The sequence below is a fragment of the Camellia sinensis genome, chromosome 1 (assembly GCF_055761805.1).
Source record: "Camellia sinensis isolate YWXY chromosome 1, ASM5576180v1, whole genome shotgun sequence".
Taxonomy (NCBI): domain Eukaryota; kingdom Viridiplantae; phylum Streptophyta; class Magnoliopsida; order Ericales; family Theaceae; genus Camellia; species Camellia sinensis.
Genome location: NC_138961.1, coordinates 231,392,387 through 231,416,608, shown reverse-complemented (window position 1 = coordinate 231,416,608; position 24,222 = coordinate 231,392,387). Strand labels below are relative to the sequence as shown.

At 36.8% G+C, this 24,222-nt stretch overlaps 2 protein-coding genes across 22 annotated transcripts; both read right to left on the bottom strand.

Annotated features, from left to right (window-relative positions):
• LOC114286214 (uncharacterized) lies at positions 1 to 19,017 on the bottom strand. Of its 21 annotated transcripts, none has more exons than XM_082897764.1 (10): positions 17,404 to 17,723; positions 16,373 to 16,414; positions 16,229 to 16,270; positions 12,557 to 13,070; positions 12,306 to 12,426; positions 4,033 to 4,091; positions 2,893 to 3,008; positions 1,952 to 2,088; positions 660 to 1,214; positions 1 to 435 (listed from the first exon to the last, which is right to left on the bottom strand). In XM_082897764.1, the coding sequence occupies exons 1-4, from the start codon at positions 17,575 to 17,577 to the stop codon at positions 12,819 to 12,821; spliced, it is 510 nt and encodes a 169-aa protein (XP_082753890.1). In that variant the 5' UTR covers positions 17,578 to 17,723; the 3' UTR covers positions 1 to 435; positions 660 to 1,214; positions 1,952 to 2,088; positions 2,893 to 3,008; positions 4,033 to 4,091; positions 12,306 to 12,426; positions 12,557 to 12,818. The 21 variants fall into 21 exon arrangements, with proteins under 21 accessions (XP_082753890.1, XP_082753891.1, XP_082753908.1 ...); XM_082897765.1 differs by having other exon boundaries at positions 1,952 to 2,075; XM_082897782.1 differs by having other exon boundaries at positions 660 to 1,074; positions 1,952 to 2,075.
• Positions 19,018 to 19,162: 145 nt separating this feature from the next.
• Positions 19,163 to 23,119, bottom strand: LOC114263655 (biogenesis of lysosome-related organelles complex 1 subunit 2). Its single transcript, XM_028204240.2, has 2 exons — positions 21,559 to 23,119; positions 19,163 to 19,641 (listed from the first exon to the last, which is right to left on the bottom strand). The coding sequence occupies exons 1-2, from the start codon at positions 21,655 to 21,657 to the stop codon at positions 19,375 to 19,377; spliced, it is 366 nt and encodes a 121-aa protein (XP_028060041.2). The 5' UTR covers positions 21,658 to 23,119; the 3' UTR covers positions 19,163 to 19,374.
• Positions 23,120 to 24,222: the final 1,103 nt, after the last annotated feature.

The window sequence follows — 24,222 nt, the reverse complement described above, 5'->3', positions numbered from 1 at the left end:
TTCACAAAATCATACATATATATGTAACTTGTAACAATTATCAACCAAATATTCTTTACAAAGGATGCGTGAAAGTCAATGGACAGGAAATCTACCTAAGGAGAATTGTCAATTATAGCAATTTTTGCAAGATCAACACCCAAAATTGTTAAGTCCTCGGTGTAACTTCCATCTGAAAAAATGCTTGACTCACGATAAGCTCGATGAGAGATAAGTGTTTTCTATCTGGATCCAGTATATCCAGAAGCTGTTTTGCATAGATGCTTTGACTGGCTGTGAACAACACAATTTCATACATCTCAGCAACCCTCTCTAGGAACATTTGAAGGTGAGGCCTCTGTTTTACATTGACTCTGTGCTCTTTCATGTTGAAAAAGACTGGAAAGCTAAAATCTGCATCTTCACAATGTTCCAACATAGAGTGGACAAGTGTTTCTGCACAAATGAAAGCTAGTGTGACCAACCTTTGGAAGCATAAACTTATGTAAAAATTCTTTAAATTGATTCATAGAAATACAAGTAGACCCGAAGTTGAAAGTTCACTATAGGTGTGGATCATAAATATTATATTGACATAACCGAGAAATAAACTAGATAAGACAAAATGAAATAATATCAAGATTAATAGTAAACATATCAAAGGAGTTCAATTTTCTTACCATCCAAATCCAGTACTAGGGTAATGGACTTCATTTTCTGTGTTTCATTTAGCAATGTAGTGGGGTGAAAATTTGGCGCCACATCTGGTGGGTCAGGTAGATTTCTGATAAACGTGTGGATCAAAGCACTCTAATTGATCTGAATCTGAGTAGGGATTCACATCAGGTTCCTCATTGCAGGATCTCAACTGATGGATTGCAAGATACAAGCTTGAATCATCTGAATCTATAATGGCGTCCTCACATGTTCTGCCATCATGATTGCCACCTGCCTCCATGGTATCCTCAAGGAAAGGCAGTATCATGTATTCCTCAGCCACGTCAAAAAACGTACTTGGCTCATCACATTTGTAATCAAGCAAGCAACTAGCTTCTGTGATGTCATCATAAATTGAGTTGCCTTCAATGGGTAAGCCTGCAGCAATCATGTCAGAAATGTAGAAATCTGAGACATTGCAAGTTTGATATTCACTAGAGCTTCTGCTGTTATCATCACTGTCACCAGCTCCCAAAAGCGGACCAGTTCAAAACTGAACGTGAATCTTCTGCTTTGCGCTGTCATATGCAGAAGATGGTTTATATTTCCAAAGCTAAGACATGTGCTTGAAATATTTTATCAAAACATAATCCAATAAGAAAAATCTATGTTTTTTGACATTCTTTACAAACGTATGCAAAGATTTATACTCCTATCTCCAACAAAGAACTCTTCATGGATCAAGCAAAATTTCATCATTATTCATTCAAGTGACACATTAAATAAGTTGGGAATGTAAGTGATAAAGAATTAAACTGGTGTGCAGGCAACAAATGAAATGAGTTTGAATGCAATGCAAGCATTGGGGGTCTAGTAATTGCTTTTTGGTGATCTTCCAAAACAAAATGTGTTGCTCCTTTGTTTTGCTCATCTTACAATTTTCGCACTAGTCAAGGATGTTGTAATTTTTTAAATATGTGAACCCAATCTCTTTAAAGTGCCTTTGAGTGAAGGAAATTTTGAGTTATGGGGAGCTTTAGCTGATCAATATTGTATTCAAAACCAAAAGAAAGAAACAGATAAATTATGTTAGATACATACAGACCATTTTCTGGAAGCATGAAGCAGTGACTTCCAGCATTTTCATTTCCACCTTTTTTAGGAGGGAATGAAGCAACACTCAAAACAAAATTTCTCAAAAAACTTCATCTTCATGTCAAAAAGTACACATGCTCTAGCGACAAATCTCTAACTAAAGATAAAAAAAAAAAACCAATTCCCAAGATAGCATAAACAGAAAAATTCTAAACTGTACCTGCATCATTGTTGATCTCTGGTTCACTGTGAACTTCATTTGACTCACCAAAAATTGTCTCCAAGTTTGATGCACAGGTCGGTGGTGTAGATTCTTGCAATCAACCATCATTTTTCGCACATAACTATAGTAACATTCTAGGAATACATTGTCAGACTTTTGAAATATGGGGAACAGTTCGAGTAGCAAAAACAAGAGCTAAACCGCTGAGTATTTTTCAATCTAATTATCTGTTCTAATTTATCAGTAAACCAATTTGGCAATCTACATAGGCCCATCTGGCCACCAAAGTTCATATTCTGCAAAACTCTACAACTTCAGTTGATAGAAGGAAATAATGACTCCGACGGAATCCATGAGAAAACTAAGAAAATAAGAGAATGGCTCTCAATATGCCAATCTGACTAAAGAAAGAAAAGAGATTGGTGACAGTATGGAAAGACATTAGAACATTGAAAGCCTCAGTAAGAAGAGGCTATTAATCGACATGTATGTTCAAAATCTCAATTTCAAAAGCTAAATTTAAAAAAAAAAAAAAAAAAAAAGAAAAGGAAAAACACACACACACACACATATTTTACAATTGGCGCATTGTTACCATTTGAAGCAGTTCTTAGCATTCAATCAACTCCAATCATGTTAGCACTTCCCTCCAAAACCACTATAATAGTTTCACTAAGCGAAACAAACTGCAAACAGAGAATATCATTTGCCATTGACTACTACTCAATGAACTTAATGCTATTTTTCCTGAACCTGGAATGTGAAAGGAAAGTTCTCCACACAAAATAGCACCAAAAAATGGCATGAGATAAAAGAACATGCAGCAAATAGTGTACTGTATTAGATATCATAAAATGACAAGCTTTTTGAAAAGAATAACAGTTATTGGACAGCTATCCTAATATGCAATAAAGTTGAATATTATAATTTCTCCTTACCATTCTCCCAGCAGTCGCAGAATTTAACTGAAGATTTTCTTCATCGATCAATTCATGATAGTCAATAGCTTTGTCATCTTCAATCTCCTGAGCATATACTTTATTGCACAGAGAAACTACAAGAACAATAAGCGTGATTAGAAGAGGTATTTCAAAAGCAAGCAACAACCAAGAACAGCAAAACCGATAACAACCAAGATCAGCACTAAACAGATAACAGAACAGCAAAACAGATAACCAATCCTGATGAATACAGAACCAAACCCGAAGGAACAGGGCAACCGAGATAACCACTCAACCAGCAAAAGCAAGACCAATATGCCACCATTCCAGAAGCAAAAGATCAGCAATAGCTCAATCCAGTTTGTAATCCAGGACATTCACAGAAAAAGATGACAGATCACTCACAGAAACAGAACAGCACAGATCAAACACCGAAACGGGAACCACTCACACTGTATTGTAAACCAGAACATACACAGAAACCTCTGACAGCACAAACCAGATCATGCACTATCCTCAGTAACCAGACCATACACTAGCTCAGCCTATACACTAGCTCAGCCACCATTCCTGATGCAACACAGATAAACACTCAAAACAGATACATACTCAACCACCATTCCTGAGACAAAACTTGACCTGCTGCAGATTGTAAACCAGATCATTCACAGAAACGTTCACAGGTAATGGCGAGGCCTTGACCCACAAAGCTACTCTATCTTTCACAATTTCACATAAAGCTTCAAAGTCTGGTTGAGATCCATTGAAAACACACTCATTTCTATGCCTCTATGTAGACAAAAGAGTTGCCAAAGGGATGACCATCCAGATTTACTTCACTAGAAAACTTTATGAAATTGATCAGTACTTTATATAATTCAAACTGTGACTATTAAGCTTCTAATTTTATCCATGCATTTTATTTAGATAAAATTATAGAAAAAGAAAAGGCTTGATTTTAAATCACTTCGGGAAGAGAAAATTGCATCTGATTGAATGATAAATTGCGCATTCAGAAGTTCCTATGTGGATTGGACAGATGGTAGGGCCATCACTCAAGTTGCATGTGCCTTTAATTTTCAAAAAGATAACGAGCAAAATGGTCCAATAGCAAGGATATCACCAATTTATCAGTACCTCAATAACATGAAAACTTGTTCTTTTACACAAGCATAGATAGCTGCAGACTTCCCACTCTGCATTTAAAGAGGCATAGTTTTAGCCACCAAAATCAAAATTGCACATATATTTAACTGATAAAAATAATTGGCAGTAATACTTAACAGAACCCTACAACAGTGCAGTAACATGATCTTTTATTCAATCAAAGAAAACTTAATGGAAAAATATGTAATTTTTAAAAACTAATATGATCTATTCCATTGGATCAAAAAAACCGCTTCTAAAGAAACCATTTGAGAAATCACTCAACAAAATTAAGGAGAGGAAGATATGCATCAATGGATGATTACAAAAGACTTTTTGCATTAACTATCTTATCATATCAAAGAGTTAAAGAGAAATTAATAAATGTAAAAATATATCTTCTTGAAAATACTTGGAGAAAACACAAAGAGTTAAACATTGAAGTATATACGTGGAGAAAATACTTCGATGCAAAATGCCTATGACAAAGAAAAAGGGAAAATGTCAATGTAGAACCATGATTGTCACACCCCGAACTATTTGCTAACTTTGAAAATTAAAAACTAGATCATCGTGATTTGTGCCTAGTTCTTAGGCATGATTTGCCGTCGCTACAAGTCATTGGTGCTTAGTTCGTCGTGTGTGTCAAGTTTCGTTGCGTAGGAAGCCTCTACCTCCTTGGGTGGGACTTGAACCAAAGTTCATCACTCTCTTTCTCTGTCTCTCTCTGAAATTTTCACCTCAAATTGCATAATCAACAGCAGTAGCAAAAAATTGTCAGGTGGAGAAAACCTTCTCTTCATCATTCATTAGTTCTTTAAGCTTAACATAAGCAGGCATAAAAACCAAATGCAGGGATTAGATTTGTTAAATCTCTTTGTATGTATATAATATGTAAAAATATATTGATAGAGAGAGAATAAAAATATATTGATAGAGAGAGAATAAATTGTATGTATTATTGATTGATGTATGTTATATCTATTACAAATGGTGAGGGGTTCCTTATATAGGAGATGTAGTGGAGTAGGTGGAGTAGGTGGTAGTGGTAGGTGTGTAGTAGGTGGTAGTAGGTGGTGGTAGGTGTAGTAGGTGGAGTAGGTGATGGTAGATTTTAACAGCCCCCGCAAACTCAAGGGGGATAGGAACTAACCAACTTGAGTTTGGAGAGAGTAACAAAACAAGAAAATAATCTGAAAAATAAAAAATGGATAGGAGACACTGTATGGTCGTGTCAGACCGTTGTAGAAGACTGTATGGTTATGGCAGACCGATGTAGAAGACAGTTTATGGGGTCATGTTGGACCGTTGTAGCAGACAATGTTGTGACAGTTTACGGAGTCTTGCTGGATCCTTGTAGAAACTAACCGGAATCAATGTCGGGACAGTTTACAGAGTCTTGTTGGACCCATGAAGGAGCTAACCGGAATCAATGTCGGGACAGTTTACAGAGTCTTGTCGGACCTATAAAGGGAGCTAACCGGAATCAATGTCGGGATAGTTTACAGAGTCTTGTCGGACCCATGAAGGAGCTAATTGGAATCAATGTCGGGACAGTTTACAGAGTCTTGTCGGACCCTTAAAAAGTCGCACCCTCAAAAGGTGTGCCCAATCTATCAAAAGGCGTGCCATCAAAAGGCGTGCCCAATCCATAAAAAGGCGTGCCATCAAAAGGCGCGCCCATGTTGTCGTCTAGCGCCGAGCGGCGCATGATGCGCGTGTCTGCCTCTTCATCATGGTCTTTATAAACTGAAGCGGAGGCTGAGGTTTGGAAGCATAACAAACCAGTTGAAACCTCTTCGTTCTCTGAGAGCTTGTCGCTAAGAGCTGCAAATCTTGAAACACTCTGTAAACACTCTGTAACCAACCCTTCTCTGAAACACTCAGTAACCCATAACATGGCCTCGTCTTCCCGTTCAGCTACCCAGAATATGGCCTCTTCGTCCCGTGGTCTGCTCACTCTCTTTCCCGACCTCAACAAGTCAACAAGAGAGATAACTGGTGCGGTGGCCAGTGAACCTCAACCAAGCGCCTCTGGTTTTGCTCCGTTGAACTTTCCGATGCGGTCAGTGGAGCAAAAAATGGCGGTGCAAATTGATATTGAGGCCAATCAGTATACTTTAAAGTCGTGTGGAGACCATGACGGCGGTCACAAACCTGTCGCACCGGCTGCAGAGTAGGACAAATGAGGTGCAGCAGTTAAACGCCCAACTGGCTCTGCTCCAGCGCACGTATAAGGATGCGCGAGCAGAGATAAGTGTGCTAAAGGCGGAAAATAAGGAGCTGAAGCGGAAGGCCACCGTGATGTTCCGATTTGGAGGTCCGCTATATGCTGCAGTGGAGAAGCAGGGAGTAGTGATCGTGCCCAGTGGAGTGGGAAACGCGGAGGCAGCACCGGCAAGGGCCGCTCAGGACGAAGGCAAGAAGAAGAGACCGGCGGCAGAGTAGAGAAGAAAAAATCCTGCCTGTGGATGTGGTTGTTTTGTGTGTTTTTTTTTTTTTTTTTTTGGTGTAAAATGCTGATCGGGGTTGATCCCTGAGATGAATAAAAGAAGGTAAGGTTTGGTGTGCAAATCTTTATCACACGGATTCGTAACAAAACAGTAATGGTTTTTTTTTTTTTTTTTTTTTTAAGAATAATAATAATAATAATAATAATAAGAATAATAATAATAATAATAATAATATAAAGATAGGTGATAAAGAAAAGAATAGTGGTGGATATGATGAAAGGGGATCTGGTGGATGTTTTTGGGATAATATTTATAATAGTATTGGAAGCTGTGTGGTGTTGTGTTTGGTGTAAATGGATGAAAAGAAAAACTAATAAAAGAAGAAAAGTAAAATGGGTCTGTGCAAAACTCTTCTCTCCTTTCAAGATGGGAAAGTTCAAGCTCTCTCACAGGGTGGTGCTGGCACCAATGACTAGATGCAGAGCACTGAATGAGATTCCAGGGGAAGCCCTAGTTAAGTATTACGTTCATAGATCAACAGCCGGTGGATTTCTCATCACTGAAGGCACTTTGATCTCTCCCACAGACATAAGATGAGATGAGACAATTCTCCATTTGAGGCCTGCCTTAGCCCTAGTCAGACCACCAATCAGGTCCATCGGGCTTTTTCACAAGGATCTGATTGTATTCCGGTCTAGCTGTCAGATCCTTGAAGTTGATAAAAGCTACAAGGAAGAAGAGAACGAAGAGGATCTCGAACTCGGCGAATCGAACGAAGGCGAAAACTGAGTTGACCGACCGAGTCAAGAACGATTCTTTCCTTTTTTCGATTTCCAGCTTGTTTGGGCATCTTTGCTTCCACCTGCAACTATGTATGTTGTCTTTCACCAACAATTTCAAAGATTCAGATTCAAACTACAACGACCGACAACAGAGAGAGGTTGCCGCTGTTTGGTTGGAGAGAAAGTTGCTTTCCACTGAGCCGACTGAGTAATGCCACGAATCGCCAGATCTAACCTGGTCTGGAGCGATTTCACACGGGCTGAGTCACGCTCGAGTCGAGCTGAGGTCAGTAACTTGTAATCCTTGTGCTGAGCTCTGTAGTTTTCTGGATCGAAGCTGAGACATCAAGGAGTGTAGCTCTGGAATCCACTGGCAAGCTTCGGGAGAGAATGAGAGTGAAACAGAGTGCGGAGAAAAGAGGAAGCTTCAAGGAAGAAAATTGGTGGCGATAGGTTGACTGGGTGAGTCGAGGACAGCAACTCGAAGGAGTTGGTGTAAGAATTTATGTATTATTGATTGATGTTTATTGATTTATTACAATGATTCATGATTCCTATATATAGAAGAGGGTGAGTGTGTAGTAGGTAAGGAGTAGGTGAAGTGGAGGTGGTAGTGGTGTAGTGGGTTAGGTTTAGTGGAGTAGGTGAGATGGTAGTGGTGTAGTGGGTTAGGTTTAGTGGAGTAGGTTTAAGTGGGTGAAGTAGGTGATAGGTTTTAACAGCCCCCCGCAAACTCAAGGGGGATAGGAACTAACCAACTTGAGTTTGGAGAGAGTTACAAAACAAGAAAATACATAAAAATAAAAGAGGATAGGTGACACTGTATGGTCGTGTCAGACCATTGGTGAAGACACTGGATGGTGGTGTCATAACGTTGTAGAGGACACGGTATGGGGGTGTCATAACGTTGTAGAGGACACTGTATGGTGGTGTCAGACCGATGTAGAAGACAGTTTATGGGGTCATGTCGGACCGTTGTAGCAGACAATGTTGTGACAGTTGTTGTGACAGTTTACAGAGTCTTGCTGGACCCTTGTAGAAACTAACCGGAATCAATGTCGGGACAGTTTACAGAGTCTTGTCGGACCCATAAAGGAGCTAACCGGAATCAATGTCGAGACAGTTTACAGAGTCTTGTCGGACCCATAAAGGAGCTAACCGAAATCAATGTCGAGACAGTTTACAGAGTCTTGTCGGACCCATGAAGGAGCTAACCGGAATCAATGTCGGGACAGTTTACAGAGTCTTGTCGGACCCCTAAAAAGTCGCACCCTCAAAAGGTGTGCCCAATCTTTCAAAAGGCGTGCCATCAAAATGCGTGCCCAATCCATAAAAAGACGTGCCATCAAAATGCGTGCCCAATCCATAAAAAGATGTGCCATCAAAAGCTGCGCCCTCAAAAGGCGCGCCCACTTCATCAAAAGTCGTGCCCGACAGAAAGCGTCGAGCCATCAAAAGGTGAGCCGGAGACGCGGCGAGGCACGTGAGCGACAGAGTGGCGTGTCGGCCGCGTCGTCAGTGTCGATATAAACCAATGCGGAGGCTGTGCTTGAGGCAGAAGCGAAGACAAAAAAACCTGGGAAAAAACTTCTGAAAAAACTCTTCATTTTCTGAGAGAGATATTCGTTTTTCTGAGAGATTGCCTCTAAGAGCTGCAAATCTTGAAACACTCCCCTTCCGAACATTATCAGTCTGAAATTGCTATTTCGCTGAAACACTCAGCAACCCAAAAAACATGGCCTCTTCTTCCCGTTCAGCTACCCAGAATATGGCCTCTTCATCCCGTGGTTTACTCACTCTCTTTCCCGACCTCAACGAGTCAACAAGAGAGATAACTGGTGCGGAGGCCCGTGAACCTCAACCAAACACCTCTGGTTTTGCTCCGTTGAACTTTCCGATGCGGTCGGTGGAGCAAAGAATGGCAGTGCAGTCGGATGTGAAGGCCAATCAGTATACATTGAAGTCATGTGTGGAAACCATGACTGCGGTTACAAATTTGTCGAACCGGCTGCAGAGTAGGACAAATGAGGTGCAGCAGTTAAACGCCCAACTGGCTCTGCTCCAACGCATGTATAAGGATGCGCGAGCAGAGTTAAGTGTGCTAAAGGCGGAAAATAAGGAGCTGAAGCGGAAGGCCACCGTGATGTTCCGATTTGGAGGTCCACCGTATGCTGTAGTGGAGGAGCAAGGAGGAGGCAACTTGCTTGGTGGTCTAGGAAGCACGGAGGCAACACCGGCAAGGACCACCCAGGACGGAGGCAAGAAGAAAAGACCGGCGGCTGAGTAGAGAAGAAAAATCCCACTGTGGGTGTGGTAGTTTTGTTTTTGTTTGTGTGGGTTTTTTTTTTTTTTTTTTTTTTTTGATGTAAAAGTGTGATCGGGGTTGATCCCCTGATATGAATAAAATGACAAGGTTGTGGAATGTTGTTGGTGTTATTTTGTGGTGTTGTTTTGTTTAATAAGAAAAATAAAATAAAAGAAAATAATGGAGAAAGAAAATAGAGAAAAATATTTGTGGATGGATGATAAGAAAAACAGTAGTGTGATTTTTTTTTTTTTTTTTTTTTTTGGTGGAATATAAAATAAATAATAATAAGAGAATGGAAAACGGGTGATGCTTACTAACAAGGGATAGGGAAAATATATTATAATAAAATATATATATATATATATATATTAAAATAAAAGAAAAGGGTGAAAGAACGTGGATGAAATAAATTAAGAGAAAGGAGAGATATGATTAAAGTGGGTTTGAAAGTGGGAAAAGATGAGAGAGAGGGAGATAGAGTGGGTGCATGATGATGATGTTGGGTCCATGGAGAGAGAGAGAGAGGGATGTCCAAGAAGCTTGTGCTTTTGATAGTTACACATTACCCAAGCTGTATGTGAAGATGCATGTTACTGTCTTACACTTCTGCAGGCTTGGTATTCTTTGTGGGGCACTTGCAACACGTGACATTGAAAATTGTATTCGAAAATGATGACATCTCCAACATGAAACGTCTTGGAAGCAGCCCAGGCCTTGTAATCAATATTCCCAATGATGGTTCAACCAGCGGAGTCCCCAACCTTGTACACTGCTGCCATTGAAACCTTCAAGCCAGCAAACATGGCTACCAACAACAGAGCCACAGCTCTACACCCCACACCCAAATCCATGGCTAAGAGAGAGAGAGCAAATCGGGAAAAAAAAAACAGCAGTGACGAGCAGAAAAGCAGCGCCAGAAACGCCAACGACGACGACGAGTAAGAGTACAACCACGGATATGTGAGAGACGAGGTGAACGGCGATAGAGGCTAGACGATGATGCGGGTGCCGCCGCCGACATAGCGGAGAAGGGGTGTAAGAAAATGTTGAAGAAGTCAAGGTATGTGTAGAAAATAAGCGGAATAGGTTGAGGTCCGGCGGGCGGCCAAGGCGAGGTTGCCGCCCGCCGGTGAAGCGAGAAATACTAAGGTCTTAACCTTGCTCTGATACCATGTAAGAATTTATGTATTATTGATTGATGTTTATTGATTTATTACAATGATTCATGATTCCTATATATAGAAGAGGGTGAGTGTGTAGTAGGTAAGGAGTAGGTGAAGTGGAGGTGGTAGTGGTGTAGTGGGTTAGGTTTAGTGGAGTAGGTGAGATGGTAGTGGTGTAGTGGGTTAGGTTTAGTGGAGTAGGTTTAAGTGGGTGAAGTAGGTGATAGGTTTTAACAGTTGGGCGTGAAGGTGGTGGACTAGAAGAAATTTCAAGGTATGTGTAGGAAATTTTTGCGGACTAGGTTGAGGTCCGGCGGGCGGCCAAGGCGAGGTTGCCGCCCGCCGGTGAAGTGAAAAATATTAAGTTCTTAACCTTGCTCTGATACCATGTAAAAATATATTGATAGAGAGAGAATAAATTGTATGTATTATTGATTGATGTATGTTATATCTATTACAAATGGTGAGGGGTTCCTTATATAGGAGATGTAGTGGAGTAGGTGGTAGTGGTAGGTGTGTAGTAGGTGGTAGTAGGTGGTGGTAGGTGTAGTAGGTGGAGTAGGTGATGGTAGATTTTAACATAATATACATGTAGTAAGACTAAAACACCAAAACTGGATCTTGGCATTGCAATTCAAAAGATTTTTAATCTATCTATCTATATGACCCCACTTTGCTAAACTCTTTGCTATGTTTTATTGCGAGTCTACAATGAATAATATCCCCCAATGAATACACTTTTTTATGAAAAAATTCTGTTAAAATAGATTTTATTGTCTGGAATATTTATTTGGCACTTAAATTAGATTGACTTAGTTTAATATATTATTATTTCTCTCAAATAAACAAAATCAAGCATGAGAATTTTTTTTTGTGCAGACCAAAATATCAGGTGATTAATATCAAGAGATTAACCTAATAGATATTAGATGAAGTGTACTAGACATAATGTCTAAGTTCAAGTTTTATTGTTGTGAATGCACCTTCTCCTCTCTTATTCCTCTATTACTAATTGGATTAAAAAAAAAAAATGTAATTAGTTATTTGTTTCCTAAAATTTTGTAAAAGATTAACATAAGGTCAAAATCAGGATTAATTTTTTTATTTGCATAAAAATTAATCATAAAATCGAATATAATTATCTCTTCTCGTATGGATGTAAAATTCACAAAAAAATAAAACCTCCCATGAAGAGATTGTGTCCAGTTTTGAGATGAAACTCTCTCTTACAAACCACACCAATGATGCATGAAATGAACAAAAGTAAACTAACGAGGAAGAAGCAATATAAAGAAAAACTGTAAAGAATCAGGCATTAATTAAACACAAAAACAAAATTATAATTATCCCTTCATACATATATACACTTCTTTGACAATTTACAAACATAATTAGAAAGAGAAGAGGATGATGAAATTGATTAGTCATTTCTATTTCTTCTATAAAATTTAATTAACACTAACTTTTTTTTCATTACATATATATATATATATACATAAATACTTTGCCCTTTACCAATAAAAAATGATAGGGGGTTCTAAGGGGGTCTCTGTTTTACCTAAAATACTATCAAACAACTTAACAAGCTGCTGATGGGTAGAAGGGATTGGAGAAGTGAGGCTTTGGAGCCATTGAAAATGGATTCCGATATGCCAGTGTTCATGCTCACTTGGGAAGAACTGCCAGTAGAAGAGATGATGAAATCAAGATTATTACTAAAACCCAATCGAAATTTAACAAAAATAAACAGTATAAACAAGACTGATCAGAGTTCAATTGGTCAAATAGATCAAAAACTGAGAAACCTACCTCAAAAACAAGTTATAATCAGATGCAAATTAGCCATGGGCACGGCTCCTCGAATAGAGATGTACCTATGGGGAGAACATGGGTGAGGCAGCGGTGGCAATGAGGCCATGGATGGGCAAGAGAAAGAGACGGAGGTGGCGCGGGTGCTGATCGATGTCCCAATACCAATTTGATGCCCTCTTGTGCAGAGGTGGCGCTGGGCAGAGATGGAACTTCTGGCCGCCGTTAGTCACTCTCGCTGGCTTGCTCTCTCTCTCTCTCCCTATGTGGCTTTTGATGTATTAACAGTGAGAGCGAGAGGTGTTAGCGCTGGTGTTGTTGCCGCTGCGTGACGTGGCGCTGGTGTTGTTGCCGCTGCGAGAGAGAGACTGACGACTGGGCGCGCGCACGTGCGAGAGAGAGAGAGATTTGCAATTCGCACCTCCAGAAGATCGTCGATTGTCGATTGAGAACAACTTGAAGGAACTTGATCCAGAATAGAGATTCGCTGACTTAGGGCTTCAACAACAAGGATCTAGGGTTCCAAAAAAGAACTAGTAATTATTAAACTATTCAAAATAAAATAAAATAAAATTCAGTATTCAACAAATCGAATCAAATACGAAAAGACATGAAATTCAAATGTAAAAGATCAAACTAAATCAAACAGAAAAAATATAGAAATCTATATGAGCTTTTCATAAATAGAGAGAGAGAGAGAGAAACTTAGATACTGATCGGGCTTTGCTGTACTTTCTTCTTGAATGATCATCGGTGGGATGGCGTCAGAGGATGGTGGAGTGGAGTGACACTGGTGGGAGGATGGCAGAGTAAGGCGATGCCAATGGGAGGAAGAGATATAGCGTAAGAATGAAATAGAGGGAGTTAGGGCTCGTATTATTTGTGATGGACAGACAGATGCACAAAAACATAAAACTATATCTTTTTAATTATTTTTTTTGCCACAGTTTAGTATCTGTTACAACTGATGGATCATTTTGCGACAGATAATTTGTTTCCATCGCTAATGATAACGCCTTTTTGTTTATTTATCAGCGACAGTCATTTTCTGTCTCAACAAATACTATTAGCGACGAATTATTTTATCCGTCTCAAATGTGAAGCTTTTGCGACAGAAATCAATCCATTGCAAAAAGTTTTGCAACGGCTTCATTTGCCGTAGCAAATATTTGCTTTTTGCGACAATTTTTAAACCGTCGCAAAAAGTTCCTTAGCTAAAGCTCCCTTTTCTAGTAATGTGTTCGCCCACTGTAACAACCACAGAGGAGAAAAAAACCAGAGTCCATAAAAAGGGGGAAAAGAAACGTTGAGTTAAATGTTGTTTGATCTATATAGAAGAATCCTTTAGTTATCAGCAATCCCAAGTTTGAAGGAGGAGAGCCACCTCGTGAATAATACGTCAGGGTTTATGTTTTCAGTAGCACCTTAGATGATACATCTTAAGCACATAATGCACTACTTTTTCATTCTTCCTTCTATTATAATCAGATGATAGAATTGAACTCACATCTTCTTCTTTATTGAGTCCACCACTTAGAATCTAGCTACCATGAGAACTGAATTGCGTAGCTATATAGTTCACTTTTCAAACCAATCCAATTTTTAGGCTGTTCACCAAATCTTTCCTTGGAATTGAGGGAACTATCAAGTAGATCCAATCAAGTATAATAAATATACACTACAAGAAAAATATGATTCAGTGGCATTTTCCAGCAAAAAGTGCGACAAAAGTAATTTACTAGCATGTTTTAAAACATGCCACTCAACCATTATATATTTTTCAGTAATATTTGGGATCTTGAATTTGTGGAGGGATTTGTAAAAAAGAGAAAAATTGGAAACTCTGTTCCCTTTCTTTTTCTTCTCTCTCTGTAAACCTCTACAAATCCAAAATATAAACAAAGCCTTAATGGAATTTCACTTAAGATGCCACAAGAAAAAAATTGTTTCTTTTTTGGGATAAATTATTTTTTTCTAAATCTGCTTCCCTGCCATTGAAACCCTCATTTTCATCCTCCCCATCTCTCCTTTCTCAATCTCACTCGCATCACACAAGATTAGAATTTTATTGTGAACTGAGTTGGCTTTCATAAAAGTATATGCTTCATGTTCATTTACTAAATATTTAAACAAAAAGTTGTGATTTGCTTAAATAGCATTGCTCTATTGGTTGTCAACATGTATACTGCACACTTTGAAATAGAATGTGACAGCACAGAATACCTCACATGGCCAGTTTTTTCCATGAATGCAAGGACCGTGTTATGATGTTCTAAGCAGAGATGATTCACATCTCAGAGTTAGGTGGGCTGATGAGCACATTCAACTAGACATGTGGATGACTGCCCTCACAGCCCAAGCACAATGATGCTATTTTCAGGGATGAAATCTTCGTGAGCTAATAACCTGTCATGTGAGCCTCCCACTATCGAGTGCATGCGAACGCAATCAACAAAATTCACAAGAAAACATTATGCGACTTCTAAGTGCCTCATTCATAATGATTCTGACAATACATTATTTTTTATGCACTTTTTAATGATTTTTTATGTACATGTAGTATAATTGAAACAATATAAAATATCAGCTACAACATTATCTAGAAACCTTTAAAACTATTATGGATTTGGGTAGAGATTATTAAAAAATAAAAATTTAAAATTAAAAAAAAAAACTTATATTTCATTCACCTTTCCTTCACCTTTTCTTTTCCTTTCCAAATTCCTAAACAAATCCATGATTCAAACATAAAAGAAATTGATGTGGTTCAGACTTGTTTCAAAGAGCACAAGCAATTTATCTAGAAAAGCACATAGAGCTTTGATTACAAGCTACTCCAAACAATGCTCAACAGAAAAGATGTAATTTGAAGATTATATATATAACTGCACTTTTGTTTTGAGTAGTTGACAAGTACATTTAACTTTCCATTCACACACAAGAAGCTAAAGCAAATATTTAGGTTGAGTTTGGATCTTGGATAGGGAAAAGTAAATGAAGTAAAAGCTATAAAAAAAAATTGTTGCTTTTCCCTTACTTTTACTTTTCCCTCCACAAGTCTAACATCCAAACACAACATAAGTTAATTGCAGGTTTCAGTCATTTAGAGACAGCGAGAGATAGCCCACAGGGACATGTTAATCACAACGGATACAGATCCTCTCCATTACACCATCCAATGGTTGTGAAACTACCACCTCAATGGGTGTAATGACTTCTTTTTTGAAAAAAATTTGAAATAATGATAAGTTTGTGTGACAAATTTATAGCCATTAGATATGTCATGGAGAGGGTCTAGATCCAATCACAATTGCCATATTGCCTTACTATAAGAGACAAAATATTACAACATTCTGAATATACCAAAGATACAATCACCGCGATGAGATTGTTAAACATAGCATGAAAATGCATTAAAATTCTTATTCATTGACCGAACTAAACAAGCCTTAATTACTTACTTTGGGGTCACCTACATTAATCTGTTTTCTCTAGTTTGCTTTATCCATAACTATTTCCTTGATTGAAATTATAAAACAAGCTCCTCTATAACAATTGCCCATTTATTTGACTTTAGAATATTGAAATTAAATCATTAGAGGTACATATCAAAGGGAAAATCAAGATTAGAATTGTAGAGAGATTTTAAAAAAACGATAGATTGATGATTACCTCCTCTATAACAATTTCCCCATTCATTTGACCCTCTTTTGCCTACAAAGTAACAAATCACAAATAACAACCATATCCCCAAGAAGAAGAAAATGGAAGAGAAAATATAAAGAGAATATAAAAGTGAGAGTGATTGATGGTTACCTCCTCCATAACAATTTCTCCATTTATTTGATCCTCTTTTGTCTACAAAGTAACAATCACAGGAAATAACCATATCCCCCACAAGAAGAAAATAGAAGAGAGTTATAAAAATACATGAGAAAAGAAGTCGTCATTATTTACACAATGGTATGGATAATAGAAAAGAGCTTCTTTATATATCACCAAAAATAAAGTGGTAGACGTAAAATCATAAATTAATACGTTGTCATCATAAAAAATAAAAAAATAATCAATTTGTAGACATCCAACAAACACTAAAAGACAATCATCAATGGGATACCACCTAGCCTGTTAAGTTAATCACTAAAGGCAGGTTCCTCAATCCCCCAAAAGAAAGCAAGATAACATAACATTCCATTCAAACAATCGATTTTGATCTTTACAATCAACTCAATTCATTTGTATAAACAAATATCAAAGAGAAGAAATAATGTACTGCACCAAAAATCTTTGTAAATAAATTGAAATTCAATTTGATTTTTTACATGAAAGAAATTCCTAAGCAAGGTCACATGATGCAAAAAGAAGACATACATGCAAGGTGACCAACTCTAATCGTTATCTGGCCCTTTCTGGTTTAGGAAAAACAAGGATCTAAAAATGCATAAGTAAAATATGCTATAAAATCTGATGCACAGAAGGCATTGGAACTATGATTATGGTGGATGGCAGGGATTCCCCAACTAGAGGACACATGGCAAGCAGATGCCTGAAGCCCCCCTGATGGCATGGGTTAAAATGGTGTTACTCTTGTCCATCAAAAGTGCAAAAAGCAACTAAGATATCAAAGACGCAACTATTAATGACCGCCAATGGCCAAGAATGATGGGTAAGAGAAACCAAACCAAACCAAGCCTTCCGTCCCATCGGGTAAGAGAAAGCACAAACAAAAAAAGAAAAGAAAGAGAGAGAGACGATTACCCAATGTCGGACAAAGCACAAATTATTGATTTCAAATTTATAAACAAAGCTCACGGTAACACAATCTAAGAATGCAATGTCTTAATTACCGAGTTACCCTCATCAACAAAGTCAAGACCATGCTCGACTATGGTGTCCACTTCTCTCACTAGCAAGTCATCTGGTTGAGCTCTGTCCACCACTAAATCCATCCCATGGCACCTCTCCTTGTAAATCACCTGCAGAGGAACAGAAAACTCAATGATTCGCATATATAGTGTCATATATTTATAACTTTAATTTACCTCGCCACGTCCATAACCACCAAGCTCCTTTTCTCGCTTCTCCCTCTCAGTAATTTCTTCCTCACCCCATGAGGACAAGCAGGGAGCAACAATGGGGACCGATTCACAAGGCCCTCCAACAGAGATTCTCTTCTCTCATAGTAGAAAAGCTGTGAACAACTACACAGATAAAATTCTAATCCAATTGTTTGGTTGCATTTTTGTTTTCTGTTTTCAATTTTCAAAAATCATGGAAAACTTGTTTAGCGCACTATTTCCGAAAAATGTTTTTTAGAAAATTTTCAGAAAACCTTTTTTAGGAAATACTAAAAAATTCTCAAACTGGACAAAGTAACAAGTATCTGGAATAGCAAGCTTTCAAATCTAGGAATGTAAGTGTCCAATGGCAATTTCATTGTCCCCAAAAGACACTCCATCCTCATTTTCCTTGGCACCATTTCCTAAAGTTGCCTTTAAGGCAGTTGCCAGATTCTAGTGACCGGAAAATTCATGTAGCCTGGACAAGCGACCGATGTACTTGGTCTTGAATACAAGTAAGCAAGGAACAACCCAAGATGGGCTCAATTGAAATTGGGAATATTTAGTACATTTGGGCTGGAGGACTTGCCTAACACTAGCATAAGAAGCCATGGCTTCTCCTCAGAATCTGGAGGACTCTAGTTTTTTATATAACTTAAATCTATATAAAAAAACCAGAGTCCATAAAAATACATTCAATTAAGTATTGAAATAGATAATTCTCATCTCTCAGTATTTAAAATTTAAGCCATAAATATGCCAATATTAAGTTTTATATAGATTTAAAACTAGGGTTCCAATCCCCCCTCTCTCAATCTCCAATCTCTGCACCATTTTCTAGGGTTCCAATGAAGAGGGTTTGATTCCAATGAAGCCAAAAGAAGAAAAAAAGAAGAGAGAACAGCAGAGGAGAGATACTTGGATGTCGGAGCGAGAACCGGTGAGAAGTCGTTGTCGCTGCCGCTGCTACAGACAGACTGTGAGGATAACGCGAGAGCGAGAGCGAGAGCGAGAGAGAGATTGTGAGGGTCTGTGCGAGCGAGTGTGAGAGGAAAGAAAAGAAGAGGGGAGGAGGGTATCTCACGCTGGTGCTGTTGGGGCTCCGAGATGGAAAGAGACAACTAGGAGGAGGCAGACAGTTTCTTTTCTTTTTTTTTTTGATCTGAGAAGAGGATATTGAAAGGGTATATGGAAGACAGGGCAAAGATGAAGGGCGAGGGAAGCAAAAAGAGTTTTTTTTGCGACGGAGGAATAAATAGTGTCGCAAAAAATATAAACAATTCCAAAAAAAAAAAAAAAGACGGGTGACAAATCGTCACGCAAAATACTCTTTTTTGCCACGGTCTTGGATTTCTCATCGCAAAAAAAATTATTTGACGACGGCATCATTTACCGTCGCAAAAACTTGTTTTTTGCGACGATTTTCAAACCGTCGCAAAAAGTTCCGTGTCCAATACTCACTTTTCTAGTAGTGACACCTCTTGTATTTCAGCACAACTATTGCCATCTCTCTGGATTGCACATGAAAAAATAGCAGATGCATTCATACAACAACATAAATGATTGCCTTTAACCGTAGGGTATACAAGATAGAATCATCTAACTGTGATAGGCTAGGCTTTCACAATCTGGGAAGCATACATTTCAAATAGAACAGAATGGAATTGGCATGCATATGCTGCACACACAAAATATACAACACATCGGACACAAATGAATCAAGATGTCAAAATAAAATTCAGCAATGAGAGCCTATGTTTACGAAGGTGGAACTTGGAAAACAGAATGCACTTTTGATTCTAACAAAGAAACATATTTGTCAAGCATCGAAATTACAGCTTCAAATTCTGTCACTTGCTGCTCTATCGCATCAATTTGCTGAACATACTCATCAAAGCTACCACTTTTGGACTTGAGCTGCTCCACGAAGACCCTTAACCCAGAAGCCACATCACCATACCCTTTATACTCTTCTGCCACCCTGAGATTCATCTTCTCCAAAAGTTCTAGTACATTGCTTGACCCCTGAAACAAGATGAACAATTAAGTGTCAAATCCACAAGTGTGTACAGTCCTCCATACTATGAAGGCAATAAAAAATTGGCATAAAAATCAGAATCACGGCCAGGAAGCAAGCAAATTTGGTGCTATGAATGTGTACAGCTCATTAGTAGAAAAAGCCATCAGTCAGCATTTGATGCCACTTATACCTTCATTTTTTTGCACTATTTTCCACAGTAATGAACTTTTACAGTTCATATGCAAAATCCACGAGAATTTTCCACCATTGCTGGTGATATGGAAATTATCAATTTATTTTTATACGGTAAGTGATATTCTTCTAATAACCAAAGTTAAGATGCTAATATCTGACCAGAAACTCATGATGCCAGTACACACATGTATGAGAATATAATTATAACTAGGGAAGTGAGTGAGTGAAGGAAAATAATATTAACAAAGTTCAGACTTTTCTTAATAACGGTCGGGCATGCAGTTGCGAACTTTTATAATTTGAGATGAGTAGAACCCAATAAAAAATAAGGGGACTTATCCATAGATCCTAATAGATATACTTATTATTCAATAAGTCTTATGATAATTAATAGTATTTTTCATTAAACACTATTAAAAAACGTTACTAATTGTTAATTTTCAGCGACAGTTTGAAAATTTTGTCACAAAAAATATCACTCTTTATAAGTTTTAGCAACAGTTAAAAAAAAGTCACTAATTTTCAACGACAGTTTGAAAATTTCATCACAGAAAAAGTCACTAATTGTAAGTTTTAGCCACAATTTATAAAAATTGTGACAAAAAAAATCGCTAATTGTCAAATTTTAGTGACATGTAAAAAATCGTCACAAAAAATTATTTTTAGCGATGCTTTTAGGATGACTTACTTTTAATAAACCTTGATGGGAATTAAGTAACTATTAAAACGTTTACCCTAAAAATATGATTGAAAGTTGACACAACTCATATGAGTAAATGCATATTATATATATATTTTAATTTGTAAAGCATTACTCCTAATAAGAAAGTGGAGAGTTTTATAACTGGTGCAAGAAATAACCATTAATTTATCTTTTGACAATATTACCTTGGAGACCTAATGGATACCCAAAAATTCTTCAGATTTATAAATTGCAGTTAATTCAAACTTTACAGGGTAAAAATAAAAAAAAGAAGAAAAACAAGGATCTTTTCTTTCGTCAAAATCATATTATTTATTACTCGACTAGTGGGTCAGCTTATGCAGACAATCCAAGAACTATCATTGATCTAAATATTGAAGAGAACAACAATTTAAAAAAATTGTTCATGTTTATGTATATATTTTTGTTTTTAAAATTATGTTTATGTCTTCGCAAAAATATAAAGAAAATCAGATTTTTCATAGAAATCAGACTTGTAAGATCTGAAATAAAATCCTCTAACCAGTCATGCATTTCAAGATTTGGATTTAACATCCTCAGGACTACGTTTGGATCATGAAATTGTAAAGGGATCTGCGTAGGTGAAATAGGGATATGTACGACCCTTTCAAATTGATGGAAAATGTCATGGAGTGAACTACACTTGAATCAACTGAAAAATCCCAATGAATCACCAGACTCCAAACAAAATTAAATTGGGTATTCCTGAAAATTCTCTCAGATCGGTCAAGGAAAGGAACAAAAATGCCTCATACATGTTTCCTTTTCATCAATATCATAATTATAAAACAAAACTCAGAAGAAGAAGAGGGGGAAAATACACTAACTAGTAGTGAAGATAATCAAATCACAGACAATGATCGAAGCTATAATCGGCTAAGTGCAGTGATTCAAAATCCGATGGCGAACCATAGAAGACGAGTCGAAAGAAACTAGATAGAGAAAGTGATGAGCGAGAGAGAGAGAGAGAGAGAGAGAGAGAGAGGGAGAGAGAGAGGAGTACCTGAAGCTCGCCTTGGACCATGGTGGAGAGATTGGTGAAGAGATCGTTCAGTGACTCAGCTAATTCGTCGCGCTCTTGTTTCTCGTCCTTCCCAGCCATGATGCTAGTTAGGTTGCCAAAGTGACCGAGCCACTGGTTTTAGTCAAACTCCGCATCATGGTTAATTACATTTTACACTAGTTTGTCTAAAACTTCAAACTAGTCGTTTTTCGAATGAGTTAATCATCACAAAGTTCTATTTATAAATATTATAGTAGTTTATGTTTTATTTAACAAAAAATTAATTAATAAATCTTATTTAATAAAATTAAAAATATTATTGATTTTTTATTTTTAAAATTAAAAATATTAATAATTTTATATAATAATAATCTAAATAATTGTTTCACTAAAACAAAGCGTTAAATTAAATAATTTTTCCCTTCTACTTATTGGTTTGATTCAACTATTCAATAAAATCGATAATATTAACAGTTTTTTCAGTTTTAAAATTAAGAATACTTTCAATTTTTTCATTTTTAAAGTTTTTTTTATATAATTTTGCACATCAATGTTATATCATCATACTCATTTATAGACACAAAATTTTAAATTTTGCATAAAAAAATAATTCAGCTTTTTAATTTTTTCAAAAAACATATCGGTGTTGTGGGTTTAATTTTCTGAAAATTTAGTTTCTTTATTTTTAGTGAATATTTTTTAAATTTAAGCAATTGTTTTTTAAAATTTTTTTAGATACACCTTATTTAGATGTATTTAAAAAATAAAATATTTCTTAAAAAATAATAAATACATAATAATACAAAAAATGTATTAAATACGAGTATTTTTTGTATTTTTTATGTTAAGTGAATTTTCTAAAGATTTTTTTTTCACAAATATTATATTTTTAAAGTGTATTTATGTTAGGTGACCTAAAAATTTAAAAAAAAATTCTTAGAAATTTTTTAAAAAATCAATGAAAACAAAAAATAAATAAATAAATAAGCAAAAACAAAAAATTTCAATTTTCTAAGAAGTGAATCCTGAAAATAGGAATCACACAAGCTGATTAGTTTTTTTTTCCATATAAATTTTTTATTATAAGTTTATATTTTAAAGTTTTGAAAATCAAAATAAATGTCAAATTATCATGTTCCTTTATAGATAGTATCATTGTTTTAAGGACAATTCCGACTATTACAAATTTAATAGGACTTGAAGGTCTAAAAAATTTTAGTTTGACTTAATGGAATATAAGTTCATAAATTAGAACTTTTGTGTAAATACTCCTTTTTAATTATTATTATTATAATAGTTAGGATAAATTACATTTTACCCCCAACTATGGGTTATTGCCATCGTTTAACTAAACATTGTCACTTTTTCTCATAATCTTCTAATTTTTCTTTTCAAATTCAAATTTTAATTGAGATTTTATTGTGAAGATATAATGGTAAAATGCCATATGGGTTATACACACAAACTTTATAATTTTTTTTTTAAATGTTCATTTAATGTGAAATATTTACACATATCTCACGTATAATAGGGACACAACTATGCTAGAGACCCCAGCACCCCCACTGGCATTTTATTAGCCAAATTTTTTTTTATTTTTTTTTCAATCACCCACCTCCACGTGGGGCTGGGGGTCACTGGGGCTGGGGAAGTACAGGGGGTTTGGGGCCTTCAATAGGGAAATTTGGAAAAATAGTTTTTGGCTAAAATATTCATTAAAGAAAAAATTAAAATTAAGATAGCTAATAAGATAAAATATCATATTAAAATCATAATTATTTCATATTTTCTCTTACAACCATCAAATAAACTAAAAAAAAATTGTACCGCAAAAAATGTGCACTGACTGTTGTATGCCCGATTTGTAAAAGCGAACCAAAGTTAGTGGAGCATATTCTGTTTACGTGCCATTGGGTTAGGGCCGTTTGGTTTAGGAGTTGTTTAAATTTTAAAGTGGATCCTCAATTGTTTCTTTTTGTGGCTAAATGGTATTGCACTGTTGTGAAGTTGTTCCAGAATAATTCAGATTGTGTTGAGTTCTTTAGTACAGTGGCGTGGATTAGGTGGTTTATTTGAATGGATAGAAATAATTTAATTTTCAACTCCAATATTGTTGGGCCGTTGTCTACACTCTTTCAGGCAAATCAAGCAATGGCGAAATTTCTTATGGTAGCTCTTTCCACCTTCAGTCGGTGCTTCTAGATGTCCATCTCCATCTTGGAACCCTCCTTCGAGGGATCAACTTAAATTAATGTGGCTGTTAAGAAAGGGTCTTGTTAAGGTACAATTGTTATTCTTCTTCGGAATTCATTAGGAAATCTCATTGGTGGAATAGCTAAGTCTATGGCTATAACTTTTGCCATTCGAATATGGCTTGTCTTATGGCCAAGGCACTCAACCTTCCAAACATTGAGATTGAGGGTGATAAGAAGCAAGTTATCATTCTTTTGTGCCTGAAACAGGTCTCCATTGGGGTGTAATACTATCCTTCATGATATTTGATGTATGGCAATGCAAGATAATTTATCTTTTGACTGGAGCCCTCATTCGTCGAACAATGCAGCTTATTGGATTGCCCAAGCTTTAATTTTATACGTAGAGAATTGCCTGTCAATTGGGTTTATTTCCCTCATCATGCTTTAAGGGAGGTTTATCTTTGTAATG